Source organism: Cervus elaphus, chromosome X, assembly GCF_910594005.1.
Source record: "Cervus elaphus chromosome X, mCerEla1.1, whole genome shotgun sequence".
Taxonomy (NCBI): Eukaryota; Metazoa; Chordata; class Mammalia; order Artiodactyla; family Cervidae; genus Cervus; species Cervus elaphus.
In genome coordinates this window covers 106,060,549-106,078,502 of record NC_057848.1, presented here as the reverse complement: position 1 = coordinate 106,078,502, position 17,954 = coordinate 106,060,549, and the positions used below count along the sequence as shown (strand labels likewise).

Here is a 17,954-nt window from a genome sequence, read left to right as displayed (position 1 = left end):
GCCAGTAAATACAAATATAGAAAAAATATTAAAATTTGCTGTATTAAATAATAAACATACTACACTTGTGATCAAAGAGGCAGCAAAGTAGGAGATAATGACATCAAACCTCATATACATGCTAATTATGAACATGGCTCCTTAGAGGTATGTTCATGCATGCTAAGTTGCTTCAGTTGTGTCTGACTCGTTGCAAACCTATGGACTGTAGCCCACAAGGCTCCTCTGTCCATGGGATTCTCCAGGCGAGAACACTGGAGTGGGTTGCCATGATGCACTCCTCCTGGGGCTCTTCCCCACCCAGGGATCAAACCTGCATCTCATTATGTCTCCTGCATTGGCAGGTGGCTTCTTTACCACTAGTGCCACCTGGGAAGATCCCATAGAGGTACATGTCAACAAAAACTGCATTCACATGCCAACATGTGGTTAATATGCTACAGGTTACTAATACTTGCTCTACAATTAAATGGGTCCTTTTGAACCTTTATTCTCAAAGGGTAAATGCAAGCAAGTTCCTGAAATCAGTAAATTAGCAATTTTATACTTCATATCAAATTATTTTAATGGAGTGTATTTCTCTCTAATGTTAGGAATGACTAAGGTAAAACCTTATATTACCATCTGCTGGCTGATAAAACTACACAAAAACATCTCTGTTCAGCAAACTATGCTTTGAGGTATTAAAACTTGAATAAAAGACTAAAGACAAAGGGAGAAAATTGTATATAACACCAGCGTAGAGGAAGTAAAGCCTCACTTTCAGTACTTTACTTTAAATCCCCATTTTATTTTCCCTATAATTATCAACGTGCAGTCCATATTTAAAAAGACATAGGTAGTAAATGCTGGAAAAGGAAAGTGCAAAAAAATTTCTATGCCAGTTTTACTGTCTTTTGTTTTCTTAATAAAGGGTACAGAGCTTAGGCTGTATACCCACTGAAGCATAATATGAAATATGACCTTAATTAAGAATTTTAATCTCTGATATCTATATAATTTATAAGTTTATCACCAGGAAAGGTACTTTCCCCTAATATAATCTACATATTGGAAATATTTAAATATTTAAATAAAAATTTAAATATTGGAAATAAAAGCAAAAATAAACAAATGGGACCTAATGAAACTTAAAAGCTTTTGCACAACAAAGGAAACTATAAGCAAGGTGAAAAGACAGCCCTCAGAATGGGAGAAAATAATAGCAAACGAAGCAACAAAGGATTAATCTCAAAAATATACAAGCAACACCTGCAGCTCAATTCCAGAAAAATAAATGACCCAATCAAAAAATGGGCCAAAGAACTAAACAGACATTTCTCCGAAGAAGACATACAGATGGCTAACAAACACATGAAAAGATGCTCAACATCACTCATTATTAGAGAAATGCAAATCAAAACCACAATGAGGTACCATTACACACCAGTCATAATGGCTGCTATCCAAAAGTCTACAAGCAATAAATGCTGGAGAGGGTGTGGAGAAAAGGGAACCCTCTTACACTGTTGGTGGGAATGCGAACTAGTACAGCCACTCTGGAGAACAGTGTGGAGATTTCTTAAAAAACTGGAAATAGAACTGCTGTATGACCCAGCAATCCCACTCCTGGGCATACACAGTGAGGAAACTAGATCTGAAAGAGACACGTGTACCCCAATGTTCATCACAGCACTGTTTATAATAGCCAGGACATGGAAGCAACCTAGATGCCCATCAGCAGATGAATGGATAAGGAAGTTGTGGTACATATACACAATGGAATATTACTCAGCCATTAAAAAGAATTCATTTGAATCAGTTCTAATGAGATGGATGAAACTGAAGCCCATTATACAGAGTGAAGTAAGTCAGAAAGATAAACACCAATACAGTATACTAATGCATATATATGGAATTTAAAAAGATGGTAACAATAACCCAATATGCAAAACAGAAAAAGAGACACAGATGTACAGAAAAGACTTTGGGACTCTGTGGGAGAAGATGAGGGTGGGATGTTCTGAGAGAACAGCATCAAAACAAGTATACTATCAAGGGTGAAACAGACCACCAGCCCAGGTTGGATGCATGAGACAAGTGCTCAGGGCTGGTGCAACTGGGAAGACCCAGAGGGATGGGATGGGGAGGGAGGTGGGAGGGGGGATCAGGATGGGGAACACATGTAAATCCAAGGCTGATTCATGTCAGTGTATGGCAAAAACCACTACAATACTGTAAAGTAATTAGCCTCCAACTAATAAAAATAAATGGAAAAAAATAAATAAATAAGTCCATTGTCTGCTCCAGGAGGCTGGAGGTTCCACCAAAAAAAAAAAAAAAATTACAGAGGTCAGATATTACTTTGATATTCAAAAAACAAACAGTTAAGAATCAATCAACACAGCATTGTAAAACAATTTTCCTCCAATTAAAAAATAAATTTAAAAAAGAATATGAAAAAAAAAAAGAATATGAACAAATCTTTATCACTAGAAATTTGTGTTAAAGGATTTATAAGTTTGGATCATTACGAAGTTGCAAAATGTCTGAGGAACACTATTACTCTGAACAACTTAAGAAATGCATTGGTAGACATGACACAGTAGACTCTAAAATCAATATATTTTAAAAATGGTTCCACAGAACTACAAGACCATTATATTTCAAAAAGGAAAAAGCAGCAGCACCAACAACAGCAAGAAATCAATCAGGGTATTTAACAGAATATAATCCATGGGATGAGGTGATGAATAGAGCTGACTAAGATAGCTGATTGAATATAGAACTGAAGACATGAATTAAAGCTCTAATTTTCCTCCTTTTACACACCTGCTTCATTTCATTTTTACTGCTTGCAAAAGTTAAGGCAAATTCTAACACTGATTTTCAATGATATATGGAACAATATGGAATTATAAAAATACAGTTATATATCACTATAAAGGTGACTAGAGTTTCAAAAAGGACCATATAAAAGTATTAATACTGTTTTATTCACTATAGATGAAAGGAGAAAATACAGTTATTGCCTTTAGAGAACTGCAGAGATAAAAAGACAAGAAAAAATCTGGTGGTTAATAAAATGAAATAGTAAATCTAATTAGAAAGTGAAGAAGTAAAAGTAAACAAGAACAGAAATACAGAAAATGTGTTATTATTGACTTTAAGAGGAAGTGATAAGACGGAAAGAGATGTAATAATCCCATATCAAGTAAGTTGAAAGTGGCCACTTACAGAGCTATTAAAGGACAAAAAAAAGGTAACTCAAAAAGGCATGCAATTTAATCATTTGTTAGATAATAGCAATTTGAAGGGGAAATGAAAATCTATCATTTTTAGCAGTCTTTCATCCTAAAAAAAGTACATATATGTAAAGATAGGTGTTTGCAATTGTACTATAATATAATAGGAACCAACTTTGAAATGTCTTTAATAAAAGCAGGTTCAAACACTACTGCAAATATAAAGAACACCTACTTGTACCCAGTTCAGAGAGGACTAATTTTCAAAATCCTGTTAAAGGAAATGAAAACCAAACAGTACTGCACACAGTTAAATGAAATTCAAAATACAAGCCCATGGAACAAAGTTAACATTTATTAAGTACCCACATCATGCCTGGTACTTCTCTACCCCCACTGCTACCACCTTACTTCAGGCCTGCATTACCTCTCTCATCTGGATCATTGCACGGTAACAAGTATCTTAACCATTTTTTTTTCTTTTTCTAAAACTTATTTGTTTTTAATTGGAGGATAACTGCTTTACAATGTTATGTCGGTTTCTGCCATGCCTCAACATGAATCAGCCATAGGTATACACATGTCCCCTCCCTCTTGAACCTCCCTCCCGCTTCCCACCCCATCCCGCTGCTCTAGGTTGTCACAGAGCACCAGGCTGGTCTCCATGTGCTACACCACAACTTCCCATTAGCTATCTATTTTACACATTAACATTCATTTTCTTTTCTCCAATCCATTTTGCACACTGACACCCAAAATGATTTTTCTTAAATGAAAATTTGATGTTGGTCTTTTGTTAAGAATCATTAAATAGATCCCATAGCCTGTAACACAATGTCCAAACTCTCTTAACTTCTATGATGTGATTCCCATCCTCCTTTCCAGTCTTTTCTCTCACCTCTTCCCATGACCACCCTTACTTTATACTACTCTATCTTTATACTCCATTTATTTTTAACTACCTGATGTTCCTGAAACTTGCAAAGCTGTTTTATGCATGTGTTTGTTTTTTCCTGCTCATCCTCTTGAAGGGCCTTCATCTTTTGCCCTCACAGCAATGCAAACAGCTACCACGTCTATTTTCAATATCAGTTGAAGTCCTCCTAATGTCAACTCCCCATCCCCAACTTTTCCAAGAAAGAACTGAATATTCCATCCTGTACAGGGTGCCTATACAGATTTCTATTACAGGATCCATAAATTTTATTGTGAAAGTGAAGTCACTCAGTTGTGTCCGACTCTCTGCGACCCCATGGACTCCTCTGTCCATGGGATTTTCCAGGCCAGAGTACTGGAGTGGGTTGCCATTTCCTTCTCCAGGGGATCTTTCCCACCCAGGGATCGAACCCAGGTCTCCCACATTGCGGGCAGATGCTTTACCGTCTAAGTCACCAGGGAAGCCCCAATATATATATATATATATATATATATACACAATATATATATAATAAATATTTTCTTTATTGTGAAGATATGCTTATTAGGGGCTTTCTGGGGGCTCAGTGGTTAAAGAATGAGATTGCAATGCAGGAGATGAGGGTTCTATCTCTGGGTTGGGAAGATTTCCTGGAGAAAGAAATGGCAACCCACTCCAGAATTCTTGCCTGGGAAATCCCATGGACAGAAGAACCTGGCGAGCTATAGTCCATGGGGCTGCAAAAGGGACATTGACTCAGTGACTAAACAGACAGAAAAATGCTTATTAGACTGTAGGCTCCTTGGGAGAAGGAACCTAGTCATATTTACCAATATATCCCTACTAACCAGCATAATAATTGGCATGTTGCAGATACTTGCAAAGATGTTAACTAATTAATGAATAAGCTTCATTATTTAGGCTAAAGCTTTTTCACAGTCTACCAAAAGCTACAGTCGATCATCAGTAACTGAGTTCCATCATTTATTTACCTGAAATGTCTAACTCCACAATCATCACCCTATTATACGTCCTCATCCTGCATTTTAATGCCACACTGACTTTCCAGAAGCCCACATTCATCATATCAAAGCCCCATCCATGAACTTATAGTGAATGATATTTGAAATCCAAATGCCTCCGTTAATGTTTCTCCATAAGCTGGCCCTACCTTTATCTATCCAATTTCAACTCATCTGGTCAATTTCTTCATCATATCTTGAGTCTGGCACTTAAATTCTTACCTTTACTTTCACCCCAACTGTTTCATTCTATATTCTTATTACATACCTTATTCTTACCTAATGCAATTAAATATTAACCATCATTTATAGGCCAATCAGTCTAATTTTTTTTCCATTAAACTTTACCCAAATGCTTTCCCCTTCATTTTTAAACAAAATACATTCAGTACCAGTCACATCAGCACTTTTGCTTTTAAGAATGTTACTTTTTCTCCCCAAGTAGACTATCATTTCCTTCAGGTAAATCACATATACATCTTATTATATTTCCTTTCAGATTCCTGCCAAGTCTTAGTTACTGTGATAGCAAGCCACCATAATATAGTACAGTTTTTTAAAAAAAACTTTTCCAAAGCTTTTTTAAACTAAAAAACATCCTCTCTTTAAATAAAATCTTATGTTGCAGCCCAATACATAAAAGCGATAAAAGGGGAGGGACTCTGAAATGAGGCATAGGGCTTGGAGTGCTGCCTGTCTGGCCTTCCCCTACTCGGTTAGCCACAGGGTAGCCCTGGAACACCTCTGTAAATCTTCTGGAGCTCCTTGGAATATAATTTGAAAGCTACTGTGTTCAAGTTCTAGCTCTGACACTTATTGGCCATGTACCCTGAGGTAATCACAGACTCTCTAATCTTCAGTTTCCCAAGATAATGAATATGCATGAGAAAAGCCTTTGTAAACTTGAAGGCCATATATGTAAATTTGAGTAATTTACAATTTCACAAGCCATGAGTTAAACTGGTTATATTATACAATGTTAACAATAGTTGCATGACATAATGGTACTGACTGAGAAAGCACTCTATATTTTAAAATCCAGCTTTATTTAAAATAAAATAAAGCATTCTAAATATCATTCAATTCTGGGAATCCCAGGTCCTCTTCCTTGTTTCTTGTACTTAGAATTAACTTTTTAATCTTGATTTGGGGGCAATAAAGTGTAATGATTAAAGGATATGTTTTCGAGTTGGGCAGACTTGAAGACCAGCTTCACTACTAATTAGGTGTGTAAACTTGGATAAGTTACATAATTCTCTCCAAGCCTTAATTTCCTCATCTAGAAAAATGAAAACAGCACTATCAGCTTTTTAGTTGCTGCTAGACTAAGAAAAATAATCTGAACAAAATTATTTAGCAGAGTAAGAAACCCAGTAAGTTAACTATTATTTTCCTCTTGGGAAGAGCCGTGGGAGACTTGAAGCACTTTGCATTAAAGTAGCATTACTTTTTTTTCTTGGGCAAAGGGTCATAGCACTAAAAACAAAACACAGTAAGTAAAATCTAGATGAAAAAACATGACACCTTTCACAACTCAGAGTGCCAAGTTATAAAACAGATGGTTTCTTTCCGGACATCTTCTAACAATTAAATAGCATTTCTTTCCTGTCTTGTTCTTTTAAATACACCCTTCAAAGTCATCAAATTATCAGCAAATGTTTATCAAATTAAACAGATTTCCTACAATCAGAAATTTACCACATAACAAATAACTTCAAAGCAACTATCCCTTTACAAATTGGAATGGTGGCTTCCTATGAGAAATATTGCTAATCATGGGCTATTTCTCAAAAAAATTGAAGTTAAGTGTAATTTTAGGAAAAATGCTAATTAAACATGAAGTCAACTGAAAAGGGGAACTTCACTATCTTTAAAATTATAAACATAAATATGTGCAAGTCCTTAAAAGAATATTCTTTGTCACACAAAATTAAGTACCTGATAGAAAAGGGATATGAGTTAAATAAAACAAGGCAAGTATACACTATGCAATTTTTTTTTAAGTAGAGGTATATGTACCAATATGGAAAGATCTACAAGAAACATCTAGGTGAAAAGAGCAAGTTCAAAAGAGTGTGTATGGTATGAGTCCATTTGAGTTTGTGTGTTTTTAAAGATATACAAACCTGTTTGTACACAGAAAATTTTCCAAAGACTATTCAAGATCCCTACTCACATTCTGTTATATAATTAAGAAAGGAAGCCAAACTGCTATCAATTTAATATTCAATAACATGGAAATTGAAATGATTCTTTAAAGTATTATAAAAATGACAGATTTAACCTTCGTGTGGCCCTAAGCAAAGTGAAGTCAAGTCAAAGTCACTCAGTAGTGTCCAATTCTTTGCAACCCCATGGACCCTCTGTCCCGCCAGGTTCCTCTGTCCATGGAATTCTCCAGGCAAGAATACTCAAGTGGGTTGCCATTCCCTTCTCCAGGGGACCTTCCTGACCCAGGGACTGAACCTGGGTCTCCTACATTGCAGGCAGACTTGTTACCATCTGAGTCACCACGGAAGCCCATGAGGCCCTAAGCTATTATCAAAGATTTGATAGAGACTGTCACAAAAACGCTTTCCTAAATGCTCCACGAGTGAACTTTAAGTGGAAAAACAGCTCACTGATTAGAAAAACAAAATACTGGTACTACCCTGGCAGTCCAGTGGTTAAGACTCCATGCTCCCACTGCAGGGAGCATGTGTTGGATCTCTGGTTGGGGAACTGAGGTCCCACATGCTGCACAACTCGGCCATTCAAAAAAAAAAAAGACAAAAACAAAATATTTGCTAATATAGACAAAGGTCATTAAAATATTCCCAAATGCTTAATATTCATGTTACTTTAACTGACATATGTACACTGAGAATTAACTGAAGAAATCACTGATTTATATTAACATTCAAAAAATATTTATTCCTATTACCTTTTTAAATGAAACTGGTCCAGTCATATGAAGAACTCAGATACTGTTGAATATTTTTTTTTTTTTTTACAAATGATTGAAGTGATTTTGGTAAAGTGACACTAACCTGTTAGCTGCTTTGCCAATTCTCTTAACAGCTACATGGAACTTTACATGCTTAAATTCGAAACCAAGACAATAGGAAAAGAACCTCCCCTTATAATCCCCCCTAAAATGATGTTTTAGATAATCAGAATAGGTTTAAATATATATATATACACATATGGTTTTCTCTTATGTATAATAGGCTCTTATTAGAACAATGGACCAGAAGAAAGATGTAGATACTATTCCTGGCTTTGTCACTTATTAGCTGAGAGCTTGGCAAGTCATTGAATGCCTCTGACACTAAGTTTCTCCATCTATAAAACGAGAGAGGTCTCTTTTCCAAGTATGAAAGTCTTGTGTTATGACAGTGAAAAATATCAAGTAAGAGACACTTATTTGCTGATTCTTAATTGCTATATGACAACAAAAAATGCTAAGGAAGAGACAAATCACATATGTAATTATTAAAATTATGTATGCCCTCTACTGGAGATTATTAAAAGAGAACCATACTATGTCTTTAAGGTTTCTACTCAGAAATCCTTTTCTGCAGGGCTGAATTTTTTATTTGGCATAAAATATGTATTTCAGATTATACTATCTTTTGTGGTACTATGTGGAGAACTGATCTCTCATTTAAATACAATTTTATTCTCTTTGAAGAATTCTGAAATATAGCCTTAGTCAGATGAATAACTTTCATAGTAGTAATAAAATTTCCTTGATCTATATTAAGCTTTTTTTTTAAGCTAATATTCTAAGATGTTTACCTTTGGCAGCATGGGAGTATCCCTTTTCTTCTTCTTTTCTGAATTAGGGTCATCTAACAAGTCTGGCTCAAAAGTATAAAGTTCAGTCAGCTCATTCATGGTAAAATGACGTTCAACTTGCTGTTGATCAACAACTCGAAAAGACAGTGACTGCTTAGTTACTTGTCGATCATAAATCTTATCTTCCATGGTTCCCTTCGTGAAAAAGAATGAACAATACACAAATTTTGTAAACATGAAACTTAATCAAGAAGAAATATAGTTATTGGTTAATATGAAATAGCAAAACTTGATAGCAATATACTGCCATGAAGCAAATTTTATGAGCAATGTTGCTTCATTCATGAGATATTTTTTTTCCTGTTCAGAGTAGTTTATATTGATGAGAAATAAAACTATATTACTGGTAATCATCCTAAAATTTCTGACCAGTATGCATTCATGTATTGCTTTATATATTTCTGTACTTGGTGAAAGAACGAGAGCAGTCAGATACCAAGGTAAACAGAATAAAAGAGTACATGAAATCAAATTTTAGGGAGTTATTGATGTAAGAATCCAACACGGCAGTTTAATTCTTTTTCAGTGGAATATAACATGCTCTCAACAATCACTATAAACTGACTTTATGTAAAGTCTTACTTTCTACAACTTCAGGACAAAAAATTAACTACAATGTCATACCTATTATATATTCTATATAACACTCTGAAGTAGAATGGAAAGGAGGTCTTAATTTAAATAACAGGAAAGAGTTTACAGTGTAGTTTACCAACTATATTATGTACTCTTATGTATGACCAAAGATCTACCAATAAAACCTAGTCTCTGGTTGAGAAGCCCAGATTTGAAGGATGGTAGAGAAGGTAGCATCTGCTCCCAAAGAAGATGTAACAGTTAAAAGGGCAACTTGATTCTATAAACCTGTATAACATTGTACCACATCCACTTCTTTGATTTCATTTATTTGCCTTAAATTTCAGTTTCTGTTTCTTAATACCTGAGTTTATATTTAAAGGAAATTAATATTCTTGACTAGAAATATTAAATATTCTTTGTAATGATTCTTTGTTATTCTAATACATTATTCATTTTATAATTAATACAAATTATAATTTTATATATATATAAATTTATATATATTAATATATCTAATTATAACCACACTCCTCAAACTAAGAGAGCATCTGGTGCCACTGAAAACAATGATCATTTGACCTTCACATCTATAAGCAAATTAGATTTAGTTACTGGCTTTTCTATGCATAGTAAGTAAATGAATTATAAAAGTTTAACTTTCTTAAACTAGCATGAAATTGCTAAATCTGTATACCTATGCAAATTCATCTCAATCTGAGAAATTAGAGACATGGACAAACTATAAAACAGAAAATCATGAGAGGTCAAAATTAACTTATATTGCTTTAAGAACAAGAATGATATTTTCAAATTTGTTTGCCTCTCTACAATGCATGTATATTCTGAATTTCAAAAATATTGTCAGTTTCACCCAATCTTTCAATATGAAAAAGAATATAAATTATAAGCCTACCTGAGCTAAGAACCTATATACATACACAGGTTTAGTTTGTCCAAAGCGATAAACTCTGAATATACTCTGGATGTCATAAGATGGATTCCAAGAGGCATCAAATATGATCACTCGATTAGCAGCTACCAGATTAATTCCAAGAGATCCTGCTTTGGTGGAAATGATAAATAATCGCCCTCTGAAAATGAAAACACAGAATAAATGTTTAGAGATGAGTGATTCATAGATATTTTATTTATGATATGACTTTTTAATCCTAAGGCAGTTTTTTGAACAATCATGAGTTCAGAGAATTCATTATTTGCTTACTGAAGAAAAGGACAAGTCTAAGGAGTTGGCGTTATGATTTATGTGCCCCAAAAGAATTGTAGTGCTATAAAATGAGATAGTCTGATGTAGGAATAAAGATAAATATAGAAATCACATGTTTACAATGTATTCAAGATATTTATTTATAGATTTCTCAGTAAATGTAGAAAATTTATGTACAACTCAAAAAATGTGTTCAGTAGTGTTATGAGCATTAAGTATATCAAGATGAAGGACACTGCTCAAGGAGCTCAGTGTAGGAGGGGTGGCTGATATAGAATTACAATTGTTGTTAAGTAGCTGTCCTATCTGACTCTATGCAACCCCATGGACTTCGGCCCACCAGGCTCCTCTGTTGATGGAATTTTCTAGGCTAGAAAACTGGAGTGGGTTGCCATTTCTTTCCCCAGGAGATCTTCCCAGACCAGGGATCGAACTCACATCTCCTGCATTGGCAGGCAGATTCTTTACCACTGAGTCACCAGGGAAGCCCTGCAATTGCAATATGATGTAACAAACATAAACAGAAGTTAGATAGATGCAAGGTATAAGGTAACAGGTGCTGTGCTCAATATGTCAGCAAATTTGGAAAACTCAGCAATGGCCACAGGACTGAAAAAGATCAGTTTTCATTCCAATCCCAAAGAAAGGCAATGCCAAAGAATGTTCAAACTACTATACAAGTGTGCTCATTTCACATGGTAGCAAGGTAATGCTCAAAATCCTTCAAGCTAGGCTTCAGCAGTACCTGAACCAAGAACTTCCAGATGTTCAAGATGGATTTAGAAAAGGCAGAGGAGCCAGAGATCAAATTTCCAACAATGGCTGGATCACAGAAAAAGCAAGAGCATTCCAGAAAAACATCTACTTCTGGTTCACTGACTGCGCTAAAGCCTTTGATTGTGTGGATCACAACAAACTGGAAAATTCTAAAGAGATGAGAATACTAGACCACCTTACCTGCCTCCTGAGAAACCTGTATTCAGGTGAAGAAGCAACAGTTAGAACTGGACATGGAACAATGAATTGGTTCAAAACTGGGAAAGGAGCACGTCAATACTGTGTAGCATCACCTTGATCATTTAACTTATATGCAGAGTACATCACATGAAATGCTGGGCTAGATTAATTACAAGCTGGAATCAAGATTGCCAGGAGAAATACCAATAACCTCAGGTATTCAGATAATACCACTCTAATGGCAGAAAGCAAAGAGGAATTAAAGAGCCTCTTGATGAGGGTGAAAGAGAGTGAAGAAGCTGGCTTGAAACTTAACATTTAAAACACAGAACATGGCATCTGGTCCTATCACTTCAGGGCAAATAGATGGGGAAAAGGTGGAAACAGTGACAGATTTTATTTTCTTGGGCTCAAAAATCACAGAAGACAGTCACTGTAGCCATGAAATTAAAAGACGCTTGCTCCTTGGAAGAAAAGCTATGACAAACCTAGACAGCGCATTAAAAACCAGAGACATCACTTTGCTGACAAACTTCTGTATAATCAAAGCTATGGTTTTTTCAGTAGTCATGTATGGATGTGAGTTGCCGTTGTGTTAATTGCTCAATCATGTTTGACTCTTTGCGACCCCATGGACTGTAGCCTACCAGGCTCCTCTATCCATGGGAATATCCAGGCAAGGATACTCGAGTGGTGTAGCCTACCAGGCTCCTCTATCCATGGGATTCTCCAGGCAAGGATACTCGAGTGGGTTGCCATGCCCTTCTCAATGGGATCTTCCTGACCTGGAGATTGAACCCAGGCCTCCTCTATTGCAGGCAGACTCTTTACCATCTGAGCCACCAGGGAAGGGTACAGATGTGAGAGTTGGACCATAAAGAAGGCTGAGTGCCAAAGAATTGATGCTTTTGAACTGTGGTACTGGAGAAGACACTTGAGAGTCCCCTTGACAAAAAGGAGATCAAACCAGTCAATTCTAAAGGAAATCAACCCTGAATATTCATTAGAAGGACTGATGCCAAAGCTGAAGCTCAAATACTTTGGCCACATGACAGGAAGAGACCCTGATGCTGGAAAAGACTAAGGGCAGGAGGAAAAGGGGGCAAGAGGATGAGTTGGTTGGATGGCATCACTGACCTGAGTTTGCACAAACTCTGGGAAATAGTGAAGGACAGGGAAGCCTGGCGTGCTGCTGTCCATGGGGTCGTAAGTAGTCAGACATGACTTAGTGACTGAACAACAACAAGGTAACAAAAACAGGATCAAGAAGACAGAGGGCTCAAGGAAGAATGTATTCAAGAAAAAAGTAAACAAAACTGATAGATTACCTGCTACACTGGAACACAAGAATTTATATTTCTATAGAGAATTTGGGAATGAATTAGCAATAGTCAAAGAAAACTAAGCAAATGGTAAAAACAAACCATTACTTCAACAAAAATGAACAGGTGCAGGAAAAAAGGAAAAGTAATCATAGTATTTTAAATGGCTTAACTGTGAATATTTATTTACATAGTCACAACTAAGCAAACACTCCAAACTGATTTAGGCAAATACCAAGGAAAAGGGTATTGAGAAAATGAATGTGGAAAAGTATGTATATGCATATGAGTAAACTGCCACCTTAAATTGTAGAAATGATATATGTAAATAGAATAAAAGAGTACATGAAATAAGATTTTACGGCTTTATTGATGTTAACCAGAAGAACTGCTAAGAGTTGAAACTGTTATCTGCGGAGTGTGGAGGTTATGAGTTGGAAGAGGTTGGTCAACAGACTAATTTTTATATATGTAAATATATTAATTTGATATAAACAGAAATCTAATTTTAAAAGATCAGAGATAACATTTTAAAAATATATAAACAAGTTTAAAGAAAAAAAAGTATTCCATTCTACTCCATAGAAACAATCTCCATTCAAAGCATAGTACACTTCCTATAGGTTTCTTTTTCCAAGTGTATACATTTTTGTCTTATTCAGCCAAGATAATATAGTATCTGTATATACAGTTTCTATTATGAGCATTTTCTAAAATTTCTTAGTAAACATCAGCCCTGGTAGCTGCATAATATTTCACTAGATGACTATACAATTTGTTTACTGTTGACAGCTGAGAAAAACTCTGGAATAAAATGGCTCTCAACAATCTCCACAAAATGCCATTATACACCAAGCCTTGCTTTCTACAATTTCATGACAGAAAATTAGTAACTAAAATTCCATACCTATTATAGGTATAGTATTATAAACCAGAATGCAAAGAAGCTCAAAATTTAACTAATAAGAACAAACTGATAATTTAAAAAAATTCTGGTACAAGATGAATTGCAGTACTAGTCATGTTTTATATCATCTTGGAGCTATCACATGTCTAGGAATATAAATGATAGAAATTACCAGAAATGCAAGAATATATGTTCATCACAGTGTTATTTACAAGGGCATAAGTTTGGGGGAAAAAAACGAGTATGACACAGAAGACTAACTTACACTCTGGCTATTCAACAAGGTACATTACCATAAAAATCTACAATATAGGGACTGTCCAGTGGTTAAGACTCCATGCTTCCACTGAGGGGGCATGGGTTGGATCCCTGGCTGGGGAACTAAAATTCCTGCATGCCATGTGGTGTGGCCCGAAAGAAAGAAAGAAAGGAAAAAAACTACAATATTACGTTATGTGGGGGAAAAAAGCAGGATATGGAACTTCATTAAGTATAATTGCAACTGCATTAGAAAACAAAACATATACATACATACATACAACGCTAAAACAGTGGTTACCTCTGGTCACTAGGATGATGATCATTATTTTCTTCTTTATACTTATCTATAAAACATACTCATTACAGAGAATGAACTGTGCTTTCTTTAATTAGTGGATATACTTAAAAGTTTATGGGCAAATGCTGCTCCAAAATTACTTCAGTTACTTAGATCTATTCCACACCAGCTAAAGGATCAAGCATATAAAACAGTATGGACTATGCGGGTTAAAAACACACATACATAAGACGAGAAAACCGAGGAGAGAACTTCAAAACTCTTTGGTACTCTATCCACTAATGAAGAGTTGAATGGGTTTAATAAGCATGTTTATCAAACTGCTATCAATTTCAAGTACTGAACTACTCTGGGAATACAAAAGATGAAAAAAAAAAACCTGGTAACTGCACTAAAGGAGACCACTAATTACAAAAAAAAAAAAAAAAAGACATATAAACAATTGTAATACAGTCTAGTTTGCAATAATAGAGGTACTTATTTACATGATAAAGATGTAGTCAGTGACATATTTTGGTTTTTAAAGGCATACAAGTGGGAAGCAAACGTGTAATTTTGTCCTCAAAAGAAAAAGAAACAGAGATTCAAGTGACTAAACCAGTATCAAGAATTATTTTACAACTCTTTAACCTTTAATATTATTCAGTCTGGAATATGTAAGCCCATACTAAATTAAACTTAACCAGGATATTTTTAGATTTTCTTAGTATTAAGGTACACACTAAGACACAATTAAAATATGAACCATATTTGGATGGTGTTGCTATAAACCATTTTTGTATGTTTTTGGTTAAAAACCTGCAAGCATTACTTTTAGGTATATACCTAAGAACTGCTGGATCACATGGTATATACATGGCACTATTAAAACTGAATAGTTCTCCAAAGTGGTCATTCCAATTTACATTCCCGCCAGCAGAGAATGAGAATTCAAATGTTTCAGATCTTAGATAACTCATGGTATTGTCTTTTAATAAAGTATAACCTTTAAAAAATAGTTACGGTTCACAAGAATTTGCAAAGGTGGTACAAAGAGTTCCTGTGTACTGGTTCATCCAGCTTTTCCAAATGGCAACAACTTACATAGCCACAGTATGTTGTCAAAAACAGAAAACTGCCATGGGTACTGGTACAATACTATGAACTCAATCACAGACTTTATTTGGATTTCACCAGTTTTTATACATATTTTTATTGCTTGGTGTATAGCTCCATGAAATTTTATCACATATGCAGAATCATATAACCATTACCACAAGCAGGAATCAGAACCGTTCCATCACCACAAAAAACCTCCCATATGTTATCCCTTAGTACTTACACTATCCCCTTAACCCTAATCCCTGGCAACCACTAACGGGCTCTTTATCACTATAATTTTCTCACATCAAGAATACCATATGAATGGAATCATATAATATGTAACTTTTTGAGACTGGCATTTTTCACTCAGCATAATACCCTCAAGATCCATCCAAGTTGTTGTCTGGATCATTACCAACAGTTCATTTCTTTTCACTGCTAAGCGGTATTTCATTATATGGAGATATCACAATTTGTTTATCCAGTCACATGTTAAAGGACACTTGGGTTGTTTCCAGATTTTGGTTATCACAAATAAAGAGGTGTATAGGTTTCTATGTGAAAATTTTCACATAGAAAGTTTTCACTTCTCTGGCATAAATTTCCAAAACTGTGACTGCAGGATTTTATGCTTAAGTAAATGTTTGATGGTTTAGTTTAAAAAAAATACCTATTTTTCAGGAAGAGTGGCTGTGCTATTTCATTTTCTCACCAGCACTGCAGGAGAAATCCAGTTTCTCTGCAACCTCACCAGCATTTGGCAGTACTACTATTTTTTTATTTTTAGTTACTTTGATAGATATGAAATGGAATCTTGTGTTTTTAATTTGCATTTCCCCATTAGCTAGTCACGTTGAACATCTTTTCTTGTGTTTCTTTTCTTTTCTTTTGCCAGATATAGATCCTCTTTAGTGAAGCGTAAGTTTAAGTCCTTGACTAACTTTCTAACTGAAGAAAACAACTTCTCTTACCGTTACATTTAGATAATTCTTCATATATTCTACATATGAGTTTTTTGTTAGATATGCAGTTTCAAATATTTTCTCTAAGTTGGTGGCTTGTCTTTTCCTCTTCTTCACATAGTCTCTCATAGACAAAAGTTTTTAATTTTGGTTGTTCAATCATTGATTTTTTATTTAATGGCTTATATGCTTTTGGTGTCACAGCTAAGACATCTTTGCTTAATCTTAGTTCCTGCAGACTTTCTTCTATGTTTTCTTACATATAATTTTTACACTTAGATTTAGGATCCATTTTGACTTGATTTTTGAATGGGGGTTAGGCTTAGTTCAAGGTTTGTTTTCAGCTTATGAATGCCCCATTGTTTCAACACCATTTATTGAAAAGCTTATCTTCCCTTCATTGAAACATTTTTTTGCATCTTTGACAAACATGTGTTTAACTTGTATTCTCTGATGATTAATAAAAATGATCACATTTTTCTATGTGTATTGGTCATTTGGATATTATCTTTTGTAAAGTCTTTTCCAGGCTTTTTGCTTATCTAACAATGAGGTTGTCTGGTTTAGTATTCTGATTTTTAAGAATTCTTTACATATTCTGGATAAGAGTCCTTTTTGAATCCTTTTTATTGAAAATAGCTTCTCCTAGCTTATGGTTTGCCTTTTCATTTTAGCATGAAATGCCTTTGATGAATATAAGTTCTTAATTTTAATCATGCTCAATTTATCAATTTTTCCTTTTACGGTCAGTACTTTGTGTGTCCCATTTACAAAAAAATTCTTACTACAAAATCAGGAAAATACTCTGTGCTATTGCCATTTAAAACCTTTATGCTTTAGTTTCAATATTTAAATCTACAAACTACTTGGAATTAGTTATCAGGAAAATACAGATCAAGATTATGAACCTTTGGGACTTCCCTAGTGGTCCAGCAGTTAAAATTCACCTTGCAATGCAGGGTACGCAAGTTCGATCCCTCGTCCAGGAACTAAGATCCCACATGCTGCAGGGCAACTAAGCCCACAAACTGGAACTACTGAGTTTATGCCATGCAATGAAAGATCCTGCATAACACAAGAAAGATACTGTATGCCACAACTAAGATCTGGTGCAGCCAAATAAATAAATACTTTTTAAAAGACTATGAAGTCTTATCACTATATATCTATGACAATGGGTTAATGAAAACTGACATCAAGCAATGATTAGGACAGATAACAAAATGAAACACATACTCTACTAGCTGGAGTGTAAACTGGTACAACCATTTGGGAAAAATGTTTTGGCAGTATAAGCTAAAGCTGAACATGCACATACCTATTACCTAGCAATCCCACTTCTAGACATACACACAACA

The 17,954-nt window shown here is 35.0% G+C and overlaps 1 protein-coding gene across 10 annotated transcripts in view; it reads right to left on the bottom strand.

Moving 5' to 3' along the window:
- The window catches only part of ATRX (ATRX chromatin remodeler), a 281,986-nt gene that overhangs the window by 26,019 nt on the left and 238,013 nt on the right, over positions 1-17,954 (bottom strand). For all 10 annotated transcript variants that reach the window (XM_043897152.1, XM_043897156.1, XM_043897154.1 and 7 more), the window contains 2 exons: positions 10,495-10,672; positions 8,943-9,137 (listed from right to left, as the gene is read on the bottom strand). In XM_043897152.1, coding sequence (XP_043753087.1) covers positions 8,943-9,137; positions 10,495-10,672 — 373 coding nt within the window. The remainder of the gene's footprint in view (positions 1-8,942; positions 9,138-10,494; positions 10,673-17,954) is intronic.